The sequence below is a fragment of the Aspergillus versicolor genome (genome assembly GCF_001890125.1).
Source record: "Aspergillus versicolor CBS 583.65 unplaced genomic scaffold ASPVEscaffold_17, whole genome shotgun sequence".
Lineage (NCBI taxonomy): Eukaryota > Fungi > Ascomycota > Eurotiomycetes > Eurotiales > Aspergillaceae > Aspergillus > Aspergillus versicolor.
The window spans coordinates 348,816-374,193 of record NW_024467540.1 but is presented as its reverse complement, the minus strand read 5'-3'; the positions used below and the strand labels follow the sequence as shown (position 1 = coordinate 374,193).

Here is a 25,378-nt window from a genome sequence, read left to right as displayed (position 1 = left end):
GCCCCGAGCGGATGCCAAGACCTGCCATTTATCTCCCAATCGGGATACATTCATCTACCTCCACTACTGTTACTGGGTTTATAGGTATTACTCTTGAGGATATGGAAGATATGGAAGATATTGCAATGCCATTACTAGAAAGGGCTTGATATCATAACTAAAAGTACAAGCAGCATTTTCCCAACGCCCCGTATGAAACAAACATCAAAGCCTAATATCTCCGCCGTGTGGGCTCCGGGCTCGGACTGCGACTGACACTTCGCGCATCGCGACCACGGTCCTTCAACCACTTCTTCGTGCTGAGGCGAAGCTCCCGGTCCAGCTCGTTGCTGGGATCTTTCCGGTGAATGAAGTTGCAGAACCCGCCACGAACACACCCCTCGCCACTATTTAGACGACAGCACGCTTCTCGGAAATCGGTAACCGGTGATAGCTCGCAATATATTGGTCGCGCGGCGTACCATCGGGAGTTCAGCGTATCACAAGCTGCCTGTGCATCTTCTTCGTACTTGAATCGGGCGTAGACATTCCCGATGAGATCTGCGATAGAGAAAGCAAAATTAGCTTCAACGAAGACATGCGCGAGTGAAAGAGAAAAAAGAACAACTTACGGTCATTATTGTTATCGCACACAACTAACTCCTCCAGCTCGCCGTACTTGCACATCTCACACCAGACATCCTCGTAGAAGGCATCGAAGTGGTTCTGCAGCTGGCTGGGGTTCATCTTGCTCTTGGGGTCGTACGCGGGATTTTGGTACATGTTCGGCATGAGGATCGTCTGCGAGTATGAGGGCTTGACATGTTTGCGCGAGCAGCGGTCACCGTGTCTGCAGGCGCCGATCTTGTAGTAAAAAGAGCAGTTGACTTTGTCTTGCTCGGTTCCGAAGATGGAGGCGAGGTAGTTGGCCATTATTACGAAGGCGCTATAAAAAAAGAAGTAAGAGCGTGCGACTGAGGAGGTAATGCGGAGTTAAAGGAGGGATATCAGGTATGTCGCGACAGGTGCGGAGGCGAAGATGCAGATGGCTTGCTGTGGCTTCAAGATCCCCAGCTCCAACTGAAGATTCTGGACAGCTCGCGGAGTGCTGACTAAGTTGCGGCCTGAGGCAGAACCTTCCAGCATCAACCACAACCATACCATAACCATCCATTTATAGCTACATTTACATTTTAATACAAAACTCATTTATAACCTTTTGTTTATTTATTTACTTTCTGTTATCATACCCCTGTCCTCAGGACTGTGGCCCGACTCAATGTCTAACAGTCTTGAGCAGGCCCTCCAGGAGCAACTATATATACTTGGGACAGGAGTTTGCAGCTTTCTGCTTGGTTCCCAAACAAGATTCCACCACGAGATTATCATATATCTCCAAAGTGTTCTCGGGCGGCGGCCTCCGCATGTTGTGTTCAGGGTTTATAGCTTACTCTAAAGGTTGGTGAAGACATTTAGACTTCCTTGGATAACCAGGTAAATACAAAGAAACGACACCAAACAGTGTCCATTTTCTATTTTACTATCTTATACGTACACACTCTACCAGAGCCCACCATACAACTGGAAGAAATTGGGTCCACCATATACTACCAGTCATGTGTATTCCTCACTTTTCTCGCCTATCCCTACCCGAGAACTCGCTGAGTTCTTAGTGTTTATAGTGAGCCCTGCACTTGCCCGGCTTGCGAGTAGGGGTGGCAGTGGCAGTGGCAGCTTCGCCTGTAGTGGTGGTCTCAGCTGGCTCGCTGGTGGCATCAACTCCAGTGGGCAGGTTTGCCTCACCATCGGCGGCAGTCTCAGTGCTGGCACCAGTAGTCTGGGCAGCAGCCTGCGTGTTCTCGGCGCCGGACGCAGTTACGGACACATCATCAGAAGCAGACGCAGTCGCGGAAGCCGATCCAGATCCAGATCCAGATCCAGAGCTAGAACTACCTCCCGATCCACTCAGTCCAATGCAGGCAAAGCTGATCTTTTTCGTGGTGTCGGTCGACTGGCCACCATATCCACCAACGGTATCAGCCAAATCCCACTCCATGCTCACGTACGGCCAGCAGATCCGGTCCCCGACGTTCACGAGATCACCAGCGACGTAGATGTCAGAGCTGTTGAGAGCAGTTCCCACAGCTTTGCCGTTCTTGTCAACCTGTTGGAAATACGTTCCGGAGAACGCACCCTTGCAGCCCATGGCAATGAACTCATCGCAGGTCGGGTTGTCAATCTGCTCCCAGGTGACGAGCGCACTGTCAGCGCCGAACGCGGCAGCGCGGACGTTGGAGTGATCAGCCTTCCCCTCGGTGACCCAGGTAATCTGGCTATCGGCATCCTGGGTACCGACTTCAGAGGTGGCCTGCTCTCCGACGAGCGTGTTCTTGTCAGAGAAGAGAGCGACGGCCACGTTGCGGTTCTCGTTACGGGGGAGGACGTGTGTGTATCCAGCACCCATCCACTCGTTCTCGGTGACGTCGATGGCGCCACGAGAGGGCCACGCGAAGATGTACCGCGAGCTATCGCCAAACTTGACAAGGGCACTGTAGCTGCCACCCATCCCGCCCATGGGTTCTCCGGATGCACCGTTGGTGGTGTTCTCGTTGGAGATCTTGACGCCTTCGGTTGTCATTCCTTGTCCTTTGGTGTTGAGCCAAATGGCGCCCTGGTCTTCGGCGCAGATACTGGCGAAGGGAGCCTCGGAAGCTTCTTCGAATGCGATACCTGTATTGTGGCTGCAACCCCATGTACTGGTTGCGCCGGAGATGGTCTGGAGCTTACCGGCATCATTGACGTATTGGATGCTGTCGCCGAAGTGGCCGGAGGCAGAGCCAGAGTAGGCTGTCACGACAAAGTAGGCGCCGTAGAGATTGGCTTCGGCGGAGTAGACGAGGTCACCATTCATGTCTGGGGAGGCGAGGGAGCCGTCGGCTGATTCGACGTCGGGACCACCTAGCCAGGTCTTCCAGGTTTGCTCGCCGTTGGTGTAGCGGTAGAGAACAGCAACAGGTGTGTTGTCGGGTGGTGCATTGGAGGTTCCGGAGGGCATGGCCTCGTTGGTTAGGAGGGCGAAGCCGTCATTGTGCGCGACCAAGCCGCCAGCTATACTTGTCAGCCTCTTCTACAGCCACTCGGTGGCGATTTGAATACCTTCTTTTCCGCCTGTCACAGTAACAGTAGATCCCACTGCCTTGAACGTGCTAGGGTCCACCTTCTGGACGTGGACGTCCGTCTCGCTCGAATCCAGATAGGCCAGGTACGCCGATTCACCATCTGGAGAGACAGCGAACGGGGTACGCCTGTGATGAGCATACCCAGTCCAGTAAGCTTCCTCGACGGGGTTGAACGAAGAGGTGAGTTCGAGCGAGCCAACATAGGTTTCAAGGAGCGACTCATCTAGGGCAGCGGTGACGCTCTGCGCCGCAGCGAGCACGGCTCCTAGAAGAAAGATCTTCATAGTTAAGGTTAATGAATGAAAGTAACTATCGACCAGCGATACAAACTAAAAAACAACAAAAAGAGTGACGATTTGGCTGATCTCCCAGGCGGCCTTGTAGATCATGGACGGGTATACCGCAGATATATGGTGTACAGGTCGTAGGGGAATGGGACCATGCATATTGTGCCAAGGGTCTAGGCTTATTGAGTCTGTGAGATCCGAATTTCCCGGGCCTCAAACAAGGCTGTCTGGGATAGATATTGCAAAATGAAGACAGGCCCCTAGTTTAGTGGGACTGTTTCACCAGTGAGCTGGGACCGCCTTCTGAAGTGGCTCTCCGGTTCTCCGAAGTGGGATCTCAGGATCAGAGCTGAGTCTGGGCAATCAATATTTTAATCAAGCTAAAACGGCTGTAGGAGTGTGAGGAGCGTGGAATTTATTGCCGTGAAGCGGGGCTGGTTTGAGATGGCGCCAAGCTGTCAAATGGAACAAGGTAGCTTATTTGAGCCTATTCCTAGCTTTCTATATAGATGCACGGATGAAGATATCAGACGACGAGCATACCAGAACTGTGCCGATGTTCAACGTTCGCTTACTTTACTAAAGCTCGAGTCGACACGGACTCGTGTTACCCATGGTGGGCGTCCGGACTCTTGGGCAGTAGATAATGAATCCAGGAAGATTCTAGCCCTGTCTCGACCGCAGTTGGACTTGTTGGGGGTCTGCCTGGCGGGGTGAGGGCTCCGTTAGAGGACCCCTGAAAAGAAGATGGACTTCGCGCTGTCTCTTCATGACACCTTCGGACGCTTGGGGTTCGGCATTCCTCCGCCGCCCAAGCGCTTCCGCTGCATGGCCTCCATCTCTTGTTTCATGATTCGCTCCTGCTCTGTCATTTTCTTCGGCTGCGGCATAACAGACCCCTTCTTCCCGGCCAGCGGGTTCTTTTTCGCTGCGGATGCGAAAACGTTCTTGGGCTTCCCATTCCCACCTCCTAACGACAAAGACACCTTCGGCGCGGCTTGAGGAGCTTCTGTCGGCGCCGGAGAGGCGGCAGCCGATGAGTCCTCTGCAGTTGCCGAAGAAGTTTCCTTTTCCTTCTCCTCAGGCGATTGTGTCTGCGATTGTTCGGTGGCAGGTGGCGTAGGCTTCGCGCCAAATCCAATATTCAGCTTCACCTTCTCTCCATCCTTGCGCTGCAGATTCCTTGCCTCGGGATCAAGATTGTCCTCCTTGTCCTTCTCATTCACCCGCGCACGCTCAACCTGCTCCTGAATCAACCGCTGCTCCCGCTCCTCATCACCCCGGTCCTGCCGTTCCTTCTTCATAATCGCCTCCCGTCGACGCATCGCATCCGGACTCCGATCGATATATGAAACAAAAAGCCCCTTTTCCGTCTCTTCAACATGGCACAGGCCCTCGCGACCAAGATGCGCCGCAAACTGGCTAAGACTCTTCCACTTCGTCGCGTTCATGTGAATGTGCTAATAAAACACCCGTTAGATCCATCTTCCTTCATATAAACCAAAAGAAAATAACGCAACTCACCTCTTTATCAGCAATAACCTGCTGGTAGAACTGGTTGATATGCACCTTCTTCTCGCCGTGCGTAGACTTCAACAGATCGATGAAATTCTTAATAAACTGCTTGCTGTAATCCTCTATATACCGCTTCGGGTCCTCGCCGATGAGCAGGACTTGTCGGACGTGGCTTTCACTTTGGACGTGACTATTTCAAAGAACATTAGTACGCGGTTCTCATTGTTCGTAAACCGCTCGAAATGATAGAACTCACCATTTAAAACCGTTCTCATCGCGCATTTGTCGCTCACATGCTTGACAGTACCATCGTAGCCGACCTAAGCCTTTCTGGAATAATTGTTAGTACTTGATCTTATCGCCGGAGTCGATTTGATGTGGACTGAAAGGGAACGTACAGCTTTCATCTTATTGCTGAGAGACTTCGTGCTCCCGGCTTCGGCGCGCGGCATCTTGGCGGATAATAGACGTCTGTCTCCTCTAAAAATTCAAATGTGTCTTATTCAAGGCGAGCGTGGTGTCGGGGAGAAGTCGGTGGCGGAGATGGAGATGGAGATAAGTTAACTTAGCCAACCAACCCGCTTATCTAAGTCGCAGGTTGACCTGGTCACGTGCGGGCTTCCTTTTTCGTAGCAAACTATAAAAGTAACAAGGACCCATTACAAGCAAGATCCGGATCATTATTAAAGCTTGCATTGAAATATCTACTGTATTAAACCAAACTCCACCTATCCTAACAGCATCCTAAGGTTGCTTTTTCTGGGAAATAACGAAACGACGCCCCGTAGAATACACAAAAGCACTGAACGATCAGACAAGATAACAAGTACCAATTCTAACGTGAAATAATCATATACGATCGGTAATCCACACCGAGATAGTAAAATTTGAGAGTAGTACTCGGCCGTATCCTGGCTAGCAAACTCACATAACATACTCGTGAATCGCCGATGGCCCGTTCTCGTTATACTCGACACGGCTCATGAAGCCCTTGCTGAGACCTTGGTCGATAACAAAGACAACCTTGGATGCGACTTGCGCTCCGAGGAAAAAAGCTTCTTCCATGCCGTGGTGACCGCCGGTGGCAGCGGGACCGGGGGGCCCATTGAGATTGGGGTTGTTCTGCGCGGAGGGGTTGGTGGCCGTCTGCTCTTTCCACTCGGGAAAGTATTCGGGTGGCCTTACCGTCTTGACGGAGGTTGGGGTCTGCGAGTGACCGGTGGAACGGTGGTGAGACATGGTCGGGTCCATCAGCGGCGTTCCTGGCGTCAAGCCGGCGGCAGGATTGTTGGAGTGGGTAGCAGCGACGAGAAGAGGATTTACACCGCCGCCTTGATTGTGCATTGGGCCGGGAAGCCCTTGAGGTGCGGGTGTGTTTGTTCCACCGGTGGGAAGGGGTGTGGAGAAATTGGAGGGAATTTCTGAGGTGAAGATGGTGCCGGATGGCGAGAGGACGAACTTTTGAGTGATTGTGCTGATCAGGGCTTGAGTGAAGCCTGTAAAAAGTTAGTGGATTAAACGGTAATAGTGAAAAATGTGGCACTAACCCTTGACCTTGCTACCGTTACCAACGATGATCAGCGAGTCCCAGAGTTCACTACGCTTGGTGGCATCGGGAACAGCGAGGATTGTGTGGTGGATCTGTGTCGCGATATTCTCGAGGAGACCGCTGGACAATCTGTCGCCTGTCTTTTGCTTTGGCGTGGCAGCGAGGAAGCGTTCAACTCCGACTTCAATATCTCTCGTCTGGCGGATGAAACGCCCTGGGCCGCTGGGTGCGTCTTTCTCAGGCTCTAACTTGACAAATTCCTGGAACTGGAACGTAGCCTTTTCTTTCTTGGAATTGGGAAGGCGAACAGGCTTAGCATTCGGATCAGCACCTTTCTTCATGGGCGCTTTCTCTTTCTCCCGGGCAGCAAGATATTCGCTGGTGTTGCCGCCGCTAACAATAGCTGCCACATCCAGAACACCCTCCTCTTCTTCATTCTCCGCAGTGCCGTTCTGGTTCTTCGGTTGCTGGTTCTCCTCCGAAGCACCAGGCTCTGCCGTAGGGCCAGGGGCTGGGGCTGGTTGGCTTCCTTCTTGGTGTGCAGTAGCCACGGCGCCCGGTAGAGGCGTTCCAGCAGGTAGAAGCTCGGTAATGTTGCTCCGCTTCAACTGTTCGCACATCTCCCTGGTGAATCCCTTCGAGCCCAGCAGCTCCTGAAGCCGGTCGGTCAAATAGTCACCACCACATCCTTCCAACGCGATACCTCGACCGTGCTCGTTGACCAGGAAATCCGTAACCGCGGTGACATCAACCTTGTCCTTCCCAACATCAACAACCGTTGCAGTCCCCGTGCCATAACCATAGCAAACTGCGGCCGCAGAATCCATAAGGCAAAACGCGGGAGTCTTGAACTTTTCAAACACAAACTGCGTTATCGCCTCCCTGTCCCGCAGCGACCAAGCCGGCTCAGATATAAGCATGATGGGCGTATGGAACGGTGGGCTGAGCGTATTATGAACATGCGTCAGGAGAGCAAAGAAGCAACCCCAATCAACGATACGTCCGTTCTCCATAGGGAAAATCGCCCCCTCCTCAGACGCCACGTCTTCCTCGTAGAAAATCTCCTCCACCGTCTGGCCATCCCCATTTTCCCCATTTTCACCTTCCTTCGCCTCACCCTCCGCCGCATTCTCGCCGTTCTCGGCCTTCGGTTCGTCGGTGCTCTCAGGCTTCGGCGCGTCAGTGTTCTCCGTCCCTTCTTGGGTTGCCGATTGTTGTGGCTGTTGGTCGGCTTCCTTCATCTCCACGTCCTCCTTCTCCTTTTGTGCGGGTGCATCCTGCCCATTGGATATTTTCACCTCTTGTCGCCTCTCGCGGATCTTGTGAGGTTCATATTCGCCCTTTTTCTCAGCGGGAAACATTCGCGTGGGGAAGCGATACCGGGCCGGGGTGAAGGACTCTGGGAGGCCCAGTTGCGCCAGGGTCACTTGCGATCCTGGCGCAATTATCTATCAATTAATTAGCACAGGTTTTCCATAGGATGGCAAGTTCAAGTAAAAAAGACGTACCAGAATATGCTCATCCTTGAATGGCGGCATTCTTGCGCTGGGGGTCGATGCGTGATGGAGGCTCTTGGATGTTCCGCGGTGTTTGCTGCGACCTTGCGCGCTGAGGTTGGGCGGGGCCAGATCCGGTTAGCGTATTTCGGCTCCAGACACGATCGATCGAAACTCGCTGCACTGGCAGCTCTATGCAATTTTGATGTTGTTTGATATTTTGCAGCTGAAGAGAAGTAACTAAATAATAATAATCTTATAAAATAACATTCTTGCATTGTGGTTGTATGTCTTCTGCGAGAACTCTAGACTAGAACAATATATATTTCACCGCAGATCTTACTGAGGACATCGCACGTACATGAATTCATGTGAACACAAAATAAAACAACACGCGTATTATTATAATATAGAGCTTAATGGACAGTCTGAGCTGATATTCCATTGATATAAAACAAAATAAGACCCCTCTAACTCCACGACCCAGTGTAAACTCCAATCATTTGCTCCATGACCAGCACGAGTCCATCATAATGCATTCTCAGGCATAGATAGATACGACTTTACTCAGCAGAATGATATTTCTCCGTCGCAGAGCGGAATAGCTCCTGTTGCTGCCGGAGCAGTTCCTCCTCCGATAGCCCGCTCTGCTCCATCTTGCTCTGCTTCTTTTCCCGCGACTGCAATGCATTAGCCCCGATATTACTCACGCCATACCAGGCTTTAAACGCGGACAGGCCATACCTTCAACTGCTCCTTATGTTCTTCCGCGACGGCAAGGACATCCTGAATGTAATCGCCGAATCCGAGATCACGCAGAGCCCGCTCCACATGCTCACAGGCGATAGTCTTCTTCGCTTCCTTCTCGCTGATATCGTTGGCTTCGGAGGAGATCAGAGTGATAAACTCAACGCAGCACTCCATGAGGAGATCGCGCGCGTCTTTGGAGAAGGACTGCCCGGAGGACGGCGGGAGGATCTCTGTGATGATTTTCTGGACCGTCGCTGGGCTAGTTAGATTGGATTCTATTGCAGCAGGAGGATCGCGAGTATGTCTCATTCAAAGGCACTGAAAGCCGGGCGGAGAGAGGAATAAGCGACAGTACACACCTTTAGGAAGCGACAGATCGTCGTTTGCTATCACCGCGTTAGTTTGAATACGCCTAGAATGCGCGAGGGTGACTTACAGCTGAATTCTCGATCTGACATGATGGAGTTGTATTGTTGGTATAGTTGATTGATGAGGATATGCCAGAGCTCGAGGACTGCGTCAAGTGTATCTATCCAGGCTATCTCCGTGGTCCGTGAGCCTGGACTAAGCTCATCGCGAATAAATATGGATGCGACTCGACGCGGAACGGAACAACCTGGCGGCAGAATCCGACCGCCCCCGCGACCTTTTCTTCGGCTGCGATTTTTTTCGTCTCTGTTTTCCTTCACATCCCACACATGGATTCTCAATGCAATGTTTTCATGTTTCTCGTGGACAAATTTCGATAACATGAGCAACTAACTGATATGGTACGTTCAATCGACTTTTCCCTTGCTTCCTTACCATGATGAACATCGTTGTCGCCCCTATCAGACCTTCTATGGTGACGTACACTGTCCAAGCCAAACGGACCACTGAAATACCAATTCTTCACATTTTGCATCACTCAGCTTTTGTGTGACCAATGCTGACTGTTTGAAGAATTTAGAAGCCCAACGACAAAGGAAACACCGATGCCAGCCCAATTTGTAGTCAAGGTACGACAGCGGAAAATTTCTTATTTTTTTTTAATAATTTTGTGATGAACAAACTACATTCCATGCTAAGTATGAAGATGCGCTGCATCTGATGCTTAAGAAATGTATTGCTTTTCATCTTTCGGCTGATCAATTCAATTGTTTTGCTATGCTGTTCTATGGCTTCGTGTCGAGTCGTTGCTGACTCTTCTATATAGTAGACTGTATTACGCCTGGTAGGCCTCGAGCTGTTGGTCATTCCATCTGATCCGGTTAGCATTAGAGCAGAAAAGAAATGCAGAGAATAGAGCACTTACGAAAGAAACTTTCCACTCAACTCCTTCGGCGCGTCCAGCACCAGCTTGGCCATAACATGCCCCGGTTGCTCAGGCTTAAGTAACTTTCCATCCTTATGCACCGTCGTAAACTTGGAATGCACCTGCGGCTCCAACGTTGTCGCATGGTCCTCCCTCAACTCCCTCTGCATCTCCGTATCCACCATTCCCGGCCGGATAGAAACACTCACAACATCAGGCTCTTCCTCCCCAAGACTCAAAGCCAGATGGTTCATCGCAGCCTTCGTAGACCCATAAAGCCCCCAGCCACGATACGCAGAGACACTAGCCCCAGAACTCGTAAAGACAATGCGGCCCTTACTCTCCCTCAACGCCGGCAAAGCCGCCGTGATAAACGACACCAGACTGAAGAAATTCACATCATACCCTTTCTTCCACTCCTCGATATCCGCGGCCGCAATCTTCCCCACCTGGCCCAGGATCCCGTGGTTCAGGACCACCCCGTCCAACCGCCCAAAGGTCTTCACGGCCAGCTCGACGGCTTTCTGCCCGAGACTGAAGTCCGCGAGATCGCCGTTGAGCACGGCGACTTGGTTGCTGTATTCGGATTTCAGGGCTTGGAGGGGCTCGACGCTTCGTGCGACGACGACGACGTTGTGGTTTTGAGGGGCGGAGAGGAGGTATTTTGAGATTGCGAGGCCGATGCCTGGGTGTTTTTTGTTAGTGGGGTGTGTAGGTTGATGAGGGGTTGGGGGTGGGGAGGGAAGGACCTCTGGAAGCTCCAGTGACGATGATAGTTTTGGGTGCCATTGTTTCGATTTATTGTCTTGATGAAGTGGAAGGAAGATGATAAGAGTCGGGACTTGGAGGAGTTGGTGTTGCGGGAGAAAAGTCGGGATGATGTAACTGGCGTGGGGTGGCCATCAACCAAACTTGAGGTTAGACACTTGAGGCTAGATAGATGAATGTATAAAAATACAAATATATGCAGCAGCTTTAGATAGTTTGTATTCTCTAAATTAGTTGGTACAATTGGATGCTAGCCATGGAACTGGTATGTCATCTCTCTACCCCTCCTGCCCCTCGCTTGCCTAGTGACAGCCGCAGATAAAAGAAGTAGAGACTAGACATTCTGGGTATTGTTATTCTGGCTCTTCTGTATAAAATCAGGCCTGTAAAGTCACTAATTTAAAGTCAGCAATTCACAATTGGTATCTACTCGAATATAGTGAAGAGCTTGACAATGCTTTTGATCTGCTCGCTTTGGTGGAGGAACACATTGAGCATTGAAACCGAGAATATGAATGCCGCTGGATTTCAGACCTATTAGATGCTACAAACACGCTCATTAGAATTCGATATTAGTATATAGTTTCTTATACTTCAGATACTGGTATCCGCCGGAACCAGTGAAAGTATTCCGGCGGACAAGTTTCCCGCACTTTCGCTCAGTCTCCATTAAAACACCAGCACATAAGTATAGTTCAAAGCCATGTGAACCTACAGGATTTACTTGACAATCAACCAGTGGGATCTTATCTCCACTGTCCTGATATATAAACACCAGCACATCTGGGGCAATTCCGGAGTATTCAACCGAAACACAAAATGCCCACTGTGATCCTCGGCGGGGGCATAATCGGCGCCTCAATCGCCTACTATCTCTCTGAGCAACAACCCGGCCAAGAAATCCACATTATAGAATCCTCTTCAACGCTCTTCAGCTCGGCATCCGGCTATGCAGCAGGATTCCTAGCGAAGGATTGGTTCGAGCCGGCTCTTCTCCCGCTCGGCGAATACTCGTTCGCCGAACATGAGGCCCTGTCGGCGAAGTACGGCGGCGACAAAAAATGGGGGTTTATGAAGGGAACGGCACTGAGTCTCGGATCTACGGATGCGAGTTTGGGCGGTGCTCGTGGTGATGACTGGTTACGTACTGGGACGAGTCGTGCAGAGACGGCGACGAGCCAACCTGTTCTGGCTGAAGGGCCGGAGTGGCTAACCAAGCAGAAGGGGACTGTTGTTGAGAGGATCAGTGAAGGGGATAGCGTTGCTCAGTTGTATGTCCCTATTGATATTGAAGAATGAGAGACTGATGAAATCAGGGACCCCGTCCGTCTGTCGCATTTCCTGCTGGACAAGAGTCTCCTTCGAGGCGTGAAACTCCACCACCCAAGCAAAGCTACGTCCCTTATAACGGACTCAACCGGCACAATAACAGCCGTGAAGATACTCAACCTTGATACAAACACCGAATCAGCAATCAAATGCACAAATCTTATCCTCGCCGCAGGTGCCTGGACCCAACGGGTCTTCCAGTCTCTCTTTCCAGCATCAAACACGACATTCCCAATATACCCACTGGCAGGATACTCCCTCCTCGTCCGCTCACCCCGGTACACACCCGCACATGAGTGTAAGGAAAACAACCATAGCTACTCAGTATTCACAACCCACCCGCCGTCCTGTGGCTTCAGCCCAGAGATATTCTCCCGCCAGGGAAGCGAGATCTACATTGCAGGTCTAAACAGCCGGGAAATCCCCGTCCAAGAGGGCGTCGAGGATATAAAGTCCTTTTTCGAGCCGAGCGAAGTCGAGAAATTAAAAGCCGTCGCAGTCCGACTTATGGGCAGGTTACCGGACAGAGCAACCGAGTCAACGGATGAAACGCCCAATGTGGATGACCTCGAGATCCTCCGTGAGGGACTGTGCTTCAGACCTGTTGCGGAACGCGGCGTGCCGTTTGTCGGGAGGGTGGATGATGGTGCTCTTGGTGGGTTGAAGACGACCAAGAACGGAGGTGTTTTTGTAGCCGCGGGTCATGGGCCCTGGGGGATCACGCTTGCTCCGGGGACTGGGAGAGTTGTGGCGGATTTGGTTCGGGGTGTGAAGCCGGCTGTTGATATTGCTGGGTTGGGCGTTTGGTCGAAGGCGAAAGCGAAGCTGTAGATGCGGGCATTTACAGCTATCATGGATATTCTTATTAAACCTGATCTGATAGCCAACTAGTATTTGTTAATGATATCATTCTATGGAAGATGCTTGATTCTGTCCGGCAGTGACCAATCGCCATGGTATGGAAGAACAGCCCATTACCGGTAATCTCGTAACTTTGGATGCGGTCTGAAGATTCTCTTCCCTGACAGTCCAATCACAAAGACCAATTCGTTGCTTGCCGAGGCGTCGGCAATCAGGCTGTTTGCCACCAATTGCCTGGGCTGCTGGCTTACACTCACTAACGGCCCCACTGATCTTGGAAGTAGAAAGCCCGTCCCCTATTGGACCCTGGATCGCCTCCTTGCCTGTTGTGGTTGCAATTAGCTAACGCCCAGCGTCGGGTCTTCTGTATAGGGAAGGTCAATGGAGGAAATCCGATATCTGGACCCAGAGCCAGCAGGCTTTTTCTTGCTAGATGACTTGCCGTTTTCCAGGCTACTTAAGGCGCAGGCCGAGGACGCCCCTGTTGAAATATCTTGCCCAGAAAACACTGCCATCCCCCTCTCTGCTGTTTTGTGCTTGATCACCTTGTCTCTCTACCCTGCTTTCTTTATCATTGAATAGTGCCTCGTATTGTAGATGGCCCCCGAAGCGAGCGAATTCATCCCCGGCACCGTCCGGCTGGTCGACGTAGGCGAGCATGCGCATAATGGCACCGGTAAAGCGGATATCGTGCTGGTCCCCCGACCGAGTGCTGACCCTGAGGATCCTCTCAACTGGAGCAGAAAACGCAAGATGCTCGCCCTGTGCATGGTCTACCTGTACAACCTGGCCGTCGGCATCCCAACCTCCCTGCAGTATTCAGTTCTTTCGGATATCACCCGCGACACGGGCATCGACACCGCCACGCTGGTGCAGGGGAATGGCCTCATGATTCTCTTCTTTGGATGGGGTCCTGCCCTGTTCTGGCAGCCTCTGGCCTTGACCTATGGCCGTCGCGGTGTCTACCTCCTCTCGACCCTGCTGGTCATACCCATCACGGTATGGACCGCGTATTCCAGCTCCGCGGGCGAATGGTATGCACACCGGGTGCTTATCGGTATTATTGCCTCGCCGTTCGAGGCCTTGCCTGAGGTGACAATCTTTGACTTGTTCTTCGCCCACGAGCGCGGTGCCTATACTAGTGTGTACGTGTTTGTGCTGTTCGCTTCCACCTTCATTGCCCCTCTTATCGCGGGCTGGTTCAACGATGCGTACGGCTGGAGATGGACCATGCAGTTTGGCGCTATTGTCGCTGCCTTTTTCTTCGTCATCCTGTTCTTCTTCCTCGAGGAGACTATATACTTCCGTGATTCCGTCGAGGGAGACAGCGATAGTGCCCGTAACTTGATGTCCTCGCGATCATCCGACAGCGACGAGGAGGCATCCAACCCTCCATCAAGTGTTAAAGGAGCTGCTGCTGCCACTGCCACTGGAGATAGGGCCATGGCATCACGATCTCCTTCCCCACTAGCATCGCCCAAGCCCGTCTCCGCGTACCCAAGTCCCGACTCGCAGCGCTTCTTCCGCGTCGTCAAAAGCTTCAAGCTCTTCACGGCTCTCCCCGGCCGTCCCAGCAATGTGGAAATGCTCCGAATGATATACTATCCCGTGCTCTTCATCTTCCAGTTCCCCACTGTCTTCTGGTCCGGCTTCCTCTACGGTATCAACCTCGCCTGGTACAACGTCCTTAACGGCACTACCAGCCCTGTCCTCAGCGCCCCGCCCTACAACTGGTCCGCCGCCCTCATCGGATGCGTCTATACAGGTCCTATTATTGGTGCAGCCCTTGCAGCCGTCTGGTGTGGCCCCGGCGCCGATAAATTCGCCCTCCTCCTCGCCCGTCGTAACGGTGGTGTCCGTGAACCTGAACATCGACTCTGGCCCCTGCTCGTATCCGGCGTTGTCTCTGCCGCAGGTCTAATCCTCTGGGGCGTCGGCGCAGATCGAGGAATCCACTGGATCGGACTCGTCTTCGGTCTTGGTCTGATGACCTTCGGCACCGTGACCGGGGGAGCAGTCGCCGTCTCATACAATGTCGACTGCCTGAAAGAGATTGGCGGCGCGAGCACAGTCTCTGTCATGATGATGCGTAACACGATCGGGTTCGGCTTCAGTTACGCGATTACCCCCTGGTACACGAATATGGGGTTGACCAACTGCTTTGTGACCGCTGGTGTTGTCTCGCTTGTTTGTACGTTGACGTTCCTGGTTATGATTAAATATGGCAAGACGATGCGCAGGATGTCGACCGAGAAATATCTGAAGTATATTGCGCGCGTGCCCATGAAGTCGGCTTAGCTTGAGCCTGTACTGTGAGTTGCCTCTGCAATTGATATCTGAGGGTGAATATTAACTGGAATACAGGGCAGCATTCGACATCCCCCTCTATCAAACTCTTGCAAGGTACGGTCCGTCCGTCAGTCATTCTACTAAGGGCATCTCGAAAGCATATACCCCGGACAACCTGCTACTTACAGGTACGCCCCCTACCCCATCCAGCAAATGCATTAATGAGCACGCACAGTAACAGGTCCGAACCGCTTCAGAGCCAACAAGCCAGGACAAGAACTAAACATGCCATGCCTACAGCGCCCAGAGCACATGCCCATACACAAGCCTGCCCTGCCCAACCCAGACAAGATAGCCAGAGAGCCCAACGGTCGAAAGAAAACCCAAGCACCTAAAACCCATAGCCGGATCCTGAGCCCGAGCCCGAGCGAATTGGCCGTAAGCTACCAGAGCCCGAGCGACTCGTAGCGTTCAGTCAAGACATACCTTTAGTATTGGATTATATAGTCTTCGGTCCGAGAATAAGTCAGCTAGGACTGTCTTTATAATGAAGCGTTTTGGAAAGTGTTGCACAGTGCTTGGGTTCAAATTTCGTAATTTGTCGAGGGACAATACCTTCTCTTCACCTCTTCGCTCATCTAAAAGAAGAAAAAAAAAAAAAAAAAAAAAGAATATGCAGAGTAAGGAAGCAGATCATGAGCCTATCTCTCTAAGCAGTCCGGCTGGGCCTGTTGAGCGTAACGCACAGGGGACAGGGGACAGGGGGCAAGTTCAAGTGCAAGTGTGGACTACATCTTGAGCAGCCATCAAGGCCTGTCCTCGTCATAAAATCCTTTTTCCTAATGCATATTTATGCACTCAGCCCCCGGAAGCCTGACTGAGATGAAGCTTAAGCCCAACAGACGGTGATCGCGCAGATCTTATTACTTCCGGGTCCAATGTCTCGGATCCTGGAGATACTTCGGTTGTTGTCTTACCGACCATGCACCGACGACAAAACATAGCTGTGAATTATTTCAGCATTGTCTACGGAATCTTCTTCCGGTTCCGGCTCGAGATACCCAGCTGTCAAGTGCAATTAGGTACGTGGCATTGAGATGGCGTTGGCGTTGGCCGCCAGGGCTGAGACTGCTCCACAAAGTCAACAAGACACCGCCACAACGCAATGATCTGCACTTTCCTATGCCATAAATTAGAATAAGGATTTGTAGTCTGTACCCACGTGTCCACTACTGTTGAGCCGTTGACAATTGACATTTTCAGCCAGCCTTCCAGAAGGTGCCGGTTAGGGCTTGGGCTGTACTGCCGCGTTGCACGTACGTAAGTACGGATATTAGGTAGAGACTTCGGATAGTCTACCCAATACTCTGTACGTCGTAGACGAGGGTACGCCTGTCGACTAGCCACCTACACCGTATATTGGAGCCTGTGGATGCTGTAGCGTGGCTTGTACCCAGTTCGGAATTATCCTATCCCCACATACACTAGTACGTAGTTAGGTGGTGAAGAAAGAAAGGAAAGCATTTCCGGGAAGCTCTTTCGCTGGATGAAGAAGAATCCTTGAACGGTATTCTTTCAACGGCGGCCGTTGGGATCCGGATTCTATCATTTTGTCTCGGATAATAATGTGTACACCTGTTGGTTGGAGGGTGATTCCATACTAACGGGCCGGAATAAAGAGTAGAACTGGGACTGGATAGCCTCGTACGTCTTGATCTCTAGATCATACCCTCTCACTTAGCATTGGTAGCCAGAATCTTGAGCTATTCCCGGGGTGGACATGGACATGGAAGCCTCACTTGCAGAGTACGGTGTACTCCATGATCCATCCAAGCCAATGAGCACAGCAATATACCCCTGAACGGTAAAAGATCTTCCAATAATGCCTAATCTTAAACAGATCGGCGGCTGAGGCACAACGGACTAAAAATTGGCGTGCTGTCGAACCGTTATGACACCTCAGCTCCAGTTCTCCACTACCCAGTCTATCCAGGGCTGAAAGAAGGTCCACGCATTGTGGCGCTGCCAGGATCCATTCTTGAATCCGTGAATATTACGAAATACGGATATGCTGGGGAAAGTCATAGATGTCGGGCAAGATCCGAGATTGAGAAATAGGATCTGCAGTCGGCTTCAATCCTTCGAGTGTTTCTAGTTGACGGTTAGGTTACTTGTCTTTCCTGGCGTCTCTCCATGAGGATCTATTCCATTACTCGAATGGGGCGTTGGACAAGGAGTAAGTTTATACTTGCGTAACTTCTCATACGAAGGGCCTACCAAGAGATTATGATAATGCACATAGCAACATGAAGTGTACAGATAGCTTCTAAAAGGACAACCCTTATTAGAAGAGCACCAGCTTCTAGGAACCAAGTTAGGCATCCCACCGTCTCCGGAAGGAAGTGGAGAAGAGCAAGCAGAGCTGAAGCCCAACACCAAAAACACGCAACCAGCAACGTAGATCCCCTTATGTCTCAGTTGCATTCTAAATCAGGTATTGATCCAACGGCTTTCAGCCAGCCCTCAATCCGTGTGTGCTCCGTGAATACTCTGTGAATACCGTCGAGGTCGATTCCGAAAGACATAAATAGGCCCTGGGACACCGTCAATTCTCTTACCATCAATTAATCAATCAATCAAGCAATCATCCCAGCAAGTCTCTTTCAAACCACCAAAACAATCAACAAAATGCGTTTCTTCAGCATCATCGCCACTACCCTCCTCGCCATGACCCCCGCCGTCACGGCCCAGGGCCAGAACCCCCAGGGCTGCCTTGACAAGTGCTACGTCAACAGCGACGTCAAGTGCCCTGCCACTCACTCGGTAGGCCTTACTGACTGTTATTATAAGAGAGTGCTTGCTAATACAAGAGACTAATAGGCTGTTGGCCGTATCGGCCCTGTACGTTACCTTTCTCATGGATATCTGGACATTCCGGATTGAATCAGGTTTACTAATGTGTTGTTTAGGGCTGCTTCAAGTGCTGCGAGTCTGTTTAAACGATGAACTACAACCTTCCAATATAACTCCGTCGTTAGTATGTGAGGCCACTCTGGTCTCATATTGTTCTCTCGTTTACTTGGTAATGTGAGGAGGATTAGGTCTGGCCATGTATTGAGTTACTACTAGCTAGTTTATTGCCTTGATAATGGCTATAAACCTTTCTACTTACCAAAAAGGAATATGTGCATCTAAACTTGCTTAGTGGAGCATAACTTTTCTTGACTTTGCAATTTGGACCATGGCCCATTGGCTATTTGAAATTTATATTGCTATCTAAATTGCGTAGAAAATGCAACATCTTCTGAAAGAAATGTCACAAACAAGAGTGCAAGCTTATAAACCCTCCATCTGATATCGAAGCGCAAGGTCTTTTAGCCAGTCCACAAACTCCTGCGTGTAAACATCACTCATATCTTGGGGATTCCAATCCTCGCTTGGTACACGTAAATACTCATGCCCAGTACAGTCATGAAAGCGGTTACCCTCTGAATACTGCTTCATACAAGATGCACATAGGTCGAAACCTGGACAGACGCAGCAAGAGTATAGTTGCCCAATAATATTTCGACCGCAGCTATCACAGGCCGCAGCGAATTTATAGCCTCCGTTATCTGATTTTTGCCAAATGGTTTGATCCCAGACGATAGATGCAGACGCAAAATCCTGCTGCAGCTGGAGGCAATTTCCTAGACAACGTAGTGAAACCAAGCTTTTTGCCGTCATTGGGCTTATCGTCTTTACGATCATTTGTATCGAGGCTCTAGCCATTTGTCGCCGGGAATTCTCGGTGGGAGCTTTGCAATTTTCACATTGAGGGATTCTTGCTCGAAACTCTGCACTGGAATATTGCCATGGCGCCATTCCACAGAAGTCCAGACAATCCAGCGGCGCCTTGTTATCAATAAGAGCTAGGATTATATCCTTGAACCTTTTCTGAAAGGCATAATGAAGAGGTGTCTGACCATTCTCGTTTTGTGTATCAACAGCTGCACCAGCTCTAATGAGAACTTCTACCACGTCCAGATGACCTCTCCAGGATGCCAAATGTAATGATGAATCTCCCAGAATATTACGGGTCAAGACACATGAACCAGTGTTAATAAGCAGCTTTACTACCTCAGTGTGACCCTGGTGGGATGCTAAGTTCAATGGAGTGTCTCCGTTGCGGTCCTGAGTGGAAACATCTGCCCCAGAATCAATGAGAAATCGAACCACATCATAGTGGCCTTGCCAAGCTGCAAGGTTGAGAGGGGAATCTGAATTTTCGTCCAACGCAGAAACATCTGCCCCAGATTCAAGGAACAGTTTGACTATGTTGTAGTTGCTATTTCGGGCTGCAAAATGCAGAGGCGTGCTTTTTCTATTAGTTAATGCACCAGTATCTGCGCCAAGACCAATGAACAACTTGGCTATTTCAAATTGGCCCCAGGAAGAGGCATTATGTAGAGGTGTAAACCCATTGGTATCCGGGGATGTAAGATCCGCGCCAGAGTCCAGTAAAGCTATCGCTATATCGACGTTGCCGTACCCCGCTGATAAATAGAGAGGAGTGTACCCATATTTATCAGTGGACGAGACGATGGCTTTATTTTGAAGGAGTAGTTTGGCCATTGTAACATTTCCGCTGCGTGCTACGAGGTGAAGACAGGTCTGCCCATTATTATCACGGACAGATAGATCCGCACCCTCAGCGACAAGAATTTGGGTCACGCTTTGACTTTCGTTATATACTGCTGTCAATAGTGACGTTCTTCCTGCATCATCAGTAGCTGATATGGATGAACCGTGTTGTAGTAATTCGATGACTGCCTGATCTTGATTGTAGGCAGCAGCAGCATGGAGCGCGCTGCCATATCGACCATGCCAATGTATATCGGCTCCTATTTCAAGGAGGAACTTCAGAACATCCAGGTGGCCGTTTCCGGCGGCGGCTTGGACTGGATTGCCAAAGTATCCACCGGCTTCGTTGGCATATGCCACCCCCGTGCTATACAGATATCTTACAACTCTCTCAAGCCCAAAGAGAGCTGCGTAGTACATTCTAGTTCCCGGCAAATTTTGAGACTGGGTACTTTCTTCCGCTGAACGACCGTCTTTGGAGCGCAAGATCTCTGAACTTGTATCATGGTATGCCTCATTCAGCTGTCTCCAGTTGTCCCAATTGGGATTGAACACGCCAAAGAAAGACTGAAGCCGTGGTTGCAGCTGGTCTAGATGCACATTGGATTTGCCCAAATGGTTATACCACTGTCGCACAACATATGTAAGAAATGGACGCTGGTATATTATTCCCCGGTCCTCACGTTCGTCGGGCTGCCAGGTATATTCGTGATCCAAATAGGTAAGACAGCTTTTAAGTAACCGATAATGCTGGAACGGATGGTCAGGGAAAGGAGAATCACTATGATCACCCAAGAAAAATTCTTCCGCAGAGTGATGGATCAAGTGGACAGTTTGTGACCCCCATTCTGTATTTGTCCCCGAAGCCCGCAGCTCCAAAAACGAGCCGCATAGACCAAGAATCTCGGAGTCCACGTATTCATTGTCAAATGGGTCCGGCAGATCATCAAATTTCGGACCGTTGTTTTCATCATCTTCTAGGACTGCAACGATTTCAGAAAGCTCTGCGATCGTGAGTGGACGACAGGAGAAAGTAACCCAGCGCAGAATTGCCTCTGCACGTTCTCTATCAGACCGGTCGTGTTTCTGGATATCGATCCAGTTTCGCCGATATATTTGGAGAAGGTCAGTTGGCATCTCGTCCACTGCGCGCTGGAGCTGACTATTTCCCTTGCGTGGCCGGAGATTTTGGCTCTGTAGTCGTATAAACAGGAACATTCCATCGCCTTTTTCAGCCATACGAGCCGCAAGGCCTTGGTTAAACCGGCCCGTTTTTCCAGGGAGTTTATGATTGACAACATGCTGTGCGAAGCGTGTAACATCGCTAGAAACAAGGTCTCTGGTGATTGACAGCTCGTATATCTTGATGCCAGATGGCTGTGGACCATGAGGGCTCAGTTGGGACCTGATATCGCCCTCATTTCGACTGACCACAAGAACTCGGGCTTCAGCCTCTGCTGACACTTTTACAAGCTCGCTTAGAATGTCCTCCCTGCTCCGATGCAAGTCAACCCGGTTTGTGCTTCGCGGACACTCGTCCAGACCGTCCACTGCAAACACAGCGTTTGGACAGTGCGACATGAGCTTCTTCAATAGCTGCCAAAGATCCGAGAGCGTTGCTTTAGTGTTTCGGCATGAGCTGAGATACTGCAGTACGATATCAAGCATGGCCTCGTCTTGATGCATGGCTTGGTATATCCATGCCCGCAGGATAGAACTAGGATTTCGCTGAGACTCGCTGTCGCCAGAGCAGAAGAAGTAGTAGACGGGATGATTATTCCTGCTTAGGAGCGATGTGATAATATATGCACACAGAACAGACTTCCCAAAACCAGGCGGGCCGTTGATCCATAATATCTTGGACGATTTTGCTGTTCTTTCTGAACACCAGGCTCGATAGACAGGGTGTGTATCAATCCAGCCGCAGGTGGTATCAAGACGCGCAGAGCAATAGGCATCATAGCTGTTTTCTGTCGTCATTGCATCTAACCAGTGTGTAGCTTGACTGAGAGCTTCAGTACGCTGTGACTGGACGAGCGCATCTTGCAGTTTCTGAAACTGGTTATTCTGAAGATCCCCTGGAGGAACAAGAGAATACAGCTTCTGTACCAAATCATCAAAATCCTGGACCTGGCTGGAGAGTCTTTTACCGTCCGCAACAGCCCACTTGACACGGGATCTGAAGTGCGCTTTGACGGAGTCAGCATCATTCGCGAGAAACGGGTTCTGACCATGATATCTGGACATGGTCGAGTCGGCCTTTGCGAACACGTCGCGGACGGATTTCAGCAAGTCTGCAACAGCAGTGACTGTGGCTTGGTCATTGAGGCCTGGATGCACGCCGCTCTTTTCTGCAACCCGAAACTCCTTCCCCCATCGTTCGAATAGAACCTTTGTAGCGTTATACCGGGATGCCACCCGGAGGCTTTCGGAAGAGAAGTGCTTGATTGAGTACAGTGTGGTGGCGGCCTCGTCGTACAGAGCCAGCAGCCCAACAACGCCGACTGCCAGCCCAGCGGCTTCCATTACTGACCAGTTGGATAAGTAAGTAGTGGTAATGTGAGGAGCTGAAACGGACATGGTCGAGGTCGATCTGACCTGATCTCTGCATTTACCCCGCGCTAGGGTGAGATGAGGCTGTGCATGTCGACAAGGCTGACAGGGCTGTTTTATCTTTTATGGAGCAAGTAACGCCACGGGGATAGAAGACTTTGATAATGAGTCTCCTTGGTAAAAGTGCGACACGGACATGGACCTAGATACAACCAACAGGACCAGCAGAATTACAGAGAAACAGCAAGAACTAAAGAAAGACAGACATATTTCCAATGCACCCTGGACAAGCAACAACGACCCAAACCTCCAGTTCACCAGCAAACACCCAACCTATCATGAATGAATATATGTGAAGAACTGCCTTATCATGTACTGAAAATAGACCACTCTTGGCACCAGCAACTTTCCGACGCCACTGGGATACTTTTGTACTGCACACTCACCTACCCGTTTCCACTCCACCACGGTCTCCTGCATGAGACGCATTCCAGAATCCGTCTTGACAACTGCATTGAACCGTCGGGAAATCAATATCTCCGCGTCGCACGAAGATCATCAGTACATAAGCCCCTTTTCGGGAGATCGCAGCAACCCAGTTTCAACCTCACCTCACCATGGCCGCGGAACCACCACCTCAGAATACCACCGAAACTGCTGGGTCAACTGTCGAGATAGAAGGCGTTTTCAATGTTCGCGGTTTCGGGGGATATACGAGTACCCTTGGCCCTGATTGCTTCACTCGCGATGGGCTTCTCTACCGCGCTGGACATTTAAAGGACATCACCGCGCGGGGGTTGCAGCAGATTCGAGATCTGGGTGTGCAAACTATTATTGATCTGACAAACTCGGGTGAGACGCAGGTTCTTTTCAGCGATACATCCAACAGCCTGGGACAGGGAGTCCGGGTTCTCAGTTTCCCTCTGGCGAAACATGGCTTTTCAGTTCAGCAGCTGTCAGAGAAATACCGACGGTATATGGCAGAGGGCGAGAAGGTGACTACCTCGCTTTCTTCGTATGATGTGTTTCTAATTATGTAGGCAATTGCAGAAGGCTACTTCAAGCTCATACTCGAAGGCCATAAGGTGATCCGGGATATCCTCTTCTTAATCCGTGACAGCCCAAACGACGTATTCCTTATCCACTGCGCCATGGGCAAGGATCGGACAGGCGCCATTTTCGCCATTCTTCTCCCTTTAGCTGGTGTACCAGACGATATTGTAGCAGAGGAGTATAGTCGCAGCGAGGTGGCGCTACAGTCTGCATTACCTGAGATTGCGGCTGCAATTGGGAAAGCGCTACCGGGGCAGATTGATTCGGATGATGCTCTGAAGAGGGCGCGGATTGTGATTCAGACGAGGTGCGTATCTACTTACCTATCGCGATGGAGCTAATGGCACCATAGGAAAGGGGCAATGCTGCTGACACTGCAGATGATTGAGGAGAAATTTGGTGGCGTGATTGAGTACCTGAATAAATGTTGTGGCATTGAAGGCGAAGATATCAAGCGTATTCAAGAGATATTGACACATTCAAAAGCTAATTAGATTAGACTAGAAGAACTAAGCTGACAGGGGAAAGCTCGATTCCATATTCCTTATACAATTGGTTATTATTAGCATCCTGCAGAGTTTGAGGCTAGTATTCAGCGCCATCAGCTGGGTGTTTGCTCACCAGAGCTGTTTCCAGTATTCTGAAGCTGATTAGTGACCTAATAACATGAAGGATGAGCCTGCTTAAGATCACATTCAACTCAGTCATAAATGTAACAGCAAGCTCAATCGAAAATATCAACGTCCTTTCCAATACTGTTCCAACATGGCCTTCACAGTAAGAGGCTTAATATTCGGGAATTGCTCATTCAGCGAACCCTCCCCAGAAATACAAGACTGTCTATCCGTCATAAACAGCTCGAATATAGACGTAAACCATGTAAAGCCTTCCTTTGTAAACTTCTCGTATAGCGGTCGATGGCCCGGTAGCTCTGTAATTTGAAACGCCTTGAGCTTCTCAACTGAGTCGTAATGGATTTCGAATTTACAGTCTAATACAGTTAGATGAGATAGAGGTTGCAATATAGTAGGTATCACCAACCAAGGGTATTCTCAACCAGTGAGACAAACTCGTTCCATGTCATCTCGTCTCCGATGACTTTGCTTTCTTGTGGCCATGTATCGAGATCAAGAGAGGCGACGATAAACTTTGCCAGGTCAAACGAGTACGTAAAGGTAACAGGCACATTTCCGTCGCCGGGAATAGCGGCGACTTTGTTGGCCATGTCCATGACGAATACATTAGGCTTCAGGTAAGTCTTCATGGCAGGGCCACCGAAGTAGTCCAAGAAAATGCCATTATGGAATACTGTCCACTCTAGGTCAGAGTTCTTCAGTGTCTCTATAGCAGCAAAGTAATCTTTCAATGGTGGTAGGACTTGCACGGCCCTGCGCGAGTCAGAGCTGAATCAACACGCAGCAGAATGAGGGACAGACTTACTCCTGCGGATACGGAATTGCAAAAGAACTTGGGATGAACCGCTTTGTCTCCTTGGACTGTTTTGCCGCCTCGATCAGGTTCGCCTGGGCTTTTGCTAGCGAGTCGCCTTCGATGCCGAATGCGGATATCACCGTGTGGATTTTCCACGACTCCAGGACGGCTGCTAGGTCATCGGTATTGTTGTAATCAACGGTGATGTGGTTATTATCGCTGGATGGCTGCGCCATGTTAGTAAGTACGTGTGGTATATTCTGGAGTCATACCTTTCGCGACAGAACGAAACCCTGGTGGGAAGACGAGGATAGGACCTCGACGATGGTGCGACCGACGTCTCCGGTGCCTCCAGCTACTGCAACGTTGACCATTGTATCGAGAAGATAAATAGTTAGTTATGTGAAAGGGAGGCTGTACTT

The 25,378-nt window shown here is 50.4% G+C and overlaps 13 protein-coding genes across 13 annotated transcripts; 5 read left to right on the top strand and 8 right to left on the bottom strand.

The window, feature by feature from the left end:
- Positions 1–103: 103 nt before the first annotated feature.
- On the bottom strand, positions 104–1,029 carry ASPVEDRAFT_48038 (zinc finger CCCH domain-containing RNA-binding protein). Its single transcript, XM_040813934.1, has 2 exons — positions 612–1,029; positions 104–540 (listed from the first exon to the last, which is right to left on the bottom strand). The coding sequence occupies exons 1-2, from the start codon at positions 910–912 to the stop codon at positions 212–214; spliced, it is 630 nt and encodes a 209-aa protein (XP_040674670.1). The 5' UTR covers positions 913–1,029; the 3' UTR covers positions 104–211.
- A 619-nt stretch (positions 1,030–1,648) lies between these two features.
- Positions 1,649–3,442, bottom strand: ASPVEDRAFT_145201 (uncharacterized protein; the record flags this gene model as incomplete). The annotated part of the gene is made up of 2 exons (XM_040808048.1): positions 1,649–3,087; positions 3,136–3,442. The coding sequence occupies 2 exons, from the start codon at positions 3,440–3,442 to the stop codon at positions 1,649–1,651; spliced, it is 1,746 nt and encodes a 581-aa protein (XP_040674669.1).
- Positions 3,443–4,212: 770 nt separating this feature from the next.
- ASPVEDRAFT_90112 (putative C2H2 finger domain protein (Kin17)) lies at positions 4,213–5,412 on the bottom strand (the record flags this gene model as incomplete). The annotated part of the gene is made up of 4 exons (XM_040818734.1): positions 4,213–4,905; positions 4,970–5,150; positions 5,217–5,290; positions 5,359–5,412. 4 exons carry the CDS (start codon positions 5,410–5,412, stop codon positions 4,213–4,215), a joined length of 1,002 nt encoding a protein of 333 aa, XP_040674668.1.
- A 220-nt stretch (positions 5,413–5,632) lies between these two features.
- ASPVEDRAFT_156485 (putative chromatin remodeling complex subunit (Arp9)) lies at positions 5,633–8,084 on the bottom strand. Its single transcript, XM_040808527.1, has 3 exons — positions 8,018–8,084; positions 6,508–7,957; positions 5,633–6,456 (listed from the first exon to the last, which is right to left on the bottom strand). The coding sequence occupies exons 1-3, from the start codon at positions 8,045–8,047 to the stop codon at positions 5,885–5,887; spliced, it is 2,052 nt and encodes a 683-aa protein (XP_040674667.1). The 5' UTR covers positions 8,048–8,084; the 3' UTR covers positions 5,633–5,884.
- Positions 8,085–8,278: 194 nt separating this feature from the next.
- Positions 8,279–9,325, bottom strand: nctB (negative cofactor 2 transcription regulator complex subunit NCB2). The gene is made up of 4 exons (XM_040813933.1): positions 9,192–9,325; positions 9,115–9,141; positions 8,750–9,009; positions 8,279–8,685 (listed from the first exon to the last, which is right to left on the bottom strand). Exons 1-4 carry the CDS (start codon positions 9,211–9,213, stop codon positions 8,569–8,571), a joined length of 426 nt encoding a protein of 141 aa, XP_040674666.1. The 5' UTR covers positions 9,214–9,325; the 3' UTR covers positions 8,279–8,568.
- Positions 9,326–9,904: 579 nt separating this feature from the next.
- ASPVEDRAFT_48033 (SDR family oxidoreductase) lies at positions 9,905–11,061 on the bottom strand. The gene is made up of 3 exons (XM_040813932.1): positions 10,799–11,061; positions 10,050–10,734; positions 9,905–9,996 (listed from the first exon to the last, which is right to left on the bottom strand). The coding sequence occupies exons 1-3, from the start codon at positions 10,836–10,838 to the stop codon at positions 9,960–9,962; spliced, it is 762 nt and encodes a 253-aa protein (XP_040674665.1). The 5' UTR covers positions 10,839–11,061; the 3' UTR covers positions 9,905–9,959.
- A 453-nt stretch (positions 11,062–11,514) lies between these two features.
- On the top strand, positions 11,515–13,058 carry ASPVEDRAFT_48031 (NAD(P)/FAD-dependent oxidoreductase). The gene is made up of 2 exons (XM_040813931.1): positions 11,515–12,088; positions 12,134–13,058. The coding sequence occupies exons 1-2, from the start codon at positions 11,637–11,639 to the stop codon at positions 12,975–12,977; spliced, it is 1,296 nt and encodes a 431-aa protein (XP_040674664.1). The 5' UTR covers positions 11,515–11,636; the 3' UTR covers positions 12,978–13,058.
- Positions 13,059–13,421: 363 nt separating this feature from the next.
- On the top strand, positions 13,422–15,600 carry ASPVEDRAFT_419512 (uncharacterized protein). Its single transcript, XM_040812471.1, has 2 exons — positions 13,422–15,319; positions 15,372–15,600. Exon 1 carries the CDS (start codon positions 13,605–13,607, stop codon positions 15,303–15,305), a length of 1,701 nt encoding a protein of 566 aa, XP_040674663.1. The 5' UTR covers positions 13,422–13,604; the 3' UTR covers positions 15,306–15,319; positions 15,372–15,600.
- ASPVEDRAFT_48029 (uncharacterized protein) lies at positions 15,235–15,857 on the top strand. The gene is made up of 3 exons (XM_040813930.1): positions 15,235–15,319; positions 15,372–15,484; positions 15,554–15,857. Exon 3 carries the CDS (start codon positions 15,582–15,584, stop codon positions 15,762–15,764), a length of 183 nt encoding a protein of 60 aa, XP_040674662.1. The 5' UTR covers positions 15,235–15,319; positions 15,372–15,484; positions 15,554–15,581; the 3' UTR covers positions 15,765–15,857.
- Positions 15,858–17,984: 2,127 nt separating this feature from the next.
- On the top strand, positions 17,985–18,295 carry ASPVEDRAFT_90106 (uncharacterized protein; the record flags this gene model as incomplete). Its single annotated transcript, XM_040818733.1, has 3 exons — positions 17,985–18,119; positions 18,177–18,197; positions 18,266–18,295. 3 exons carry the CDS (start codon positions 17,985–17,987, stop codon positions 18,293–18,295), a joined length of 186 nt encoding a protein of 61 aa, XP_040674661.1.
- Positions 18,296–18,507: 212 nt separating this feature from the next.
- ASPVEDRAFT_204785 (uncharacterized protein) lies at positions 18,508–22,612 on the bottom strand. The gene has a single exon (XM_040809428.1). It carries the CDS (start codon positions 22,497–22,499, stop codon positions 18,633–18,635), a length of 3,867 nt encoding a protein of 1,288 aa, XP_040674660.1. The 5' UTR covers positions 22,500–22,612; the 3' UTR covers positions 18,508–18,632.
- A 3-nt stretch (positions 22,613–22,615) lies between these two features.
- Positions 22,616–24,115, top strand: ASPVEDRAFT_48026 (tyrosine-protein phosphatase). Its single transcript, XM_040813929.1, has 2 exons — positions 22,616–23,467; positions 23,513–24,115. Exons 1-2 carry the CDS (start codon positions 23,090–23,092, stop codon positions 23,864–23,866), a joined length of 732 nt encoding a protein of 243 aa, XP_040674659.1. The 5' UTR covers positions 22,616–23,089; the 3' UTR covers positions 23,867–24,115.
- Positions 24,116–24,262: 147 nt separating this feature from the next.
- On the bottom strand, positions 24,263–25,330 carry ASPVEDRAFT_90103 (uncharacterized protein; the record flags this gene model as incomplete). Its single annotated transcript, XM_040818732.1, has 4 exons — positions 24,263–24,516; positions 24,567–24,913; positions 24,966–25,183; positions 25,229–25,330. The coding sequence occupies 4 exons, from the start codon at positions 25,328–25,330 to the stop codon at positions 24,263–24,265; spliced, it is 921 nt and encodes a 306-aa protein (XP_040674658.1).
- Positions 25,331–25,378: the final 48 nt, after the last annotated feature.

Bases quoted from the DNA above. Each gene is read 5' to 3' on its own strand.
- ASPVEDRAFT_48029 (XM_040813930.1), top strand. From the start codon at position 15,582: ATGCCATGCCTACAGCGCCCAGAGCACATGCCCATACACAAGCCTGCC.
- ASPVEDRAFT_204785 (XM_040809428.1), bottom strand. From the start codon at position 22,499: ATGTCCGTTTCAGCTCCTCACATTACCACTACTTACTTATCCAACTGG.
- nctB (XM_040813933.1), bottom strand. From the start codon at position 9,213: ATGTCAGATCGAGAATTCAGCT. The intron at 9,142-9,191 runs GTAAGTCACCCT...ACGCGGTGATAG, and splicing joins GTCAGATCGAGAATTCAGCT to CAAACGACGATCTGTCGCTT. The intron at 9,010-9,114 runs GTGTGTACTGTC...TAACTAGCCCAG, and splicing joins CGATCTGTCGCTTCCTAAAG to CGACGGTCCAGAAAATCATC.
- ASPVEDRAFT_156485 (XM_040808527.1), bottom strand. From the start codon at position 8,047: ATGCCGCCATTCAAGGATGAGCATATTCTG. The intron at 7,958-8,017 runs GTACGTCTTTTT...ATTAATTGATAG, and splicing joins TCAAGGATGAGCATATTCTG to ATAATTGCGCCAGGATCGCA. The intron at 6,457-6,507 runs GTTAGTGCCACA...AACTTTTTACAG, and splicing joins TAACGGTAGCAAGGTCAAGG to GCTTCACTCAAGCCCTGATC.
- ASPVEDRAFT_48038 (XM_040813934.1), bottom strand. From the start codon at position 912: ATGGCCAACTACCTCGCCTCCATCTTCGGAACCGAGCAAGACAAAGTC. The intron at 541-611 runs GTAAGTTGTTCT...TCTCTATCGCAG, and splicing joins GTGCGATAACAATAATGACC to ATCTCATCGGGAATGTCTAC.
- ASPVEDRAFT_48031 (XM_040813931.1), top strand. From the start codon at position 11,637: ATGCCCACTGTGATCCTCGGCGGGGGCATAATCGGCGCCTCAATCGCC. The intron at 12,089-12,133 runs GTATGTCCCTAT...TGATGAAATCAG, and splicing joins GGGGATAGCGTTGCTCAGTT to GGACCCCGTCCGTCTGTCGC.
- ASPVEDRAFT_48033 (XM_040813932.1), bottom strand. From the start codon at position 10,838: ATGGCACCCAAAACTATCATCGTCACTGGAGCTTCCAGAG. The intron at 10,735-10,798 runs GTCCTTCCCTCC...AAAAACACCCAG, and splicing joins CGTCACTGGAGCTTCCAGAG to GCATCGGCCTCGCAATCTCA. The intron at 9,997-10,049 runs GTAAGTGCTCTA...TAACCGGATCAG, and splicing joins TTGAGTGGAAAGTTTCTTTC to ATGGAATGACCAACAGCTCG.
- ASPVEDRAFT_48026 (XM_040813929.1), top strand. From the start codon at position 23,090: ATGGCCGCGGAACCACCACCTCAGAATACCACCGAAACTGCTGGGTCA. The intron at 23,468-23,512 runs GTGACTACCTCG...CTAATTATGTAG, and splicing joins ATATGGCAGAGGGCGAGAAG to GCAATTGCAGAAGGCTACTT.
- ASPVEDRAFT_419512 (XM_040812471.1), top strand. From the start codon at position 13,605: ATGGCCCCCGAAGCGAGCGAATTCATCCCCGGCACCGTCCGGCTGGTC.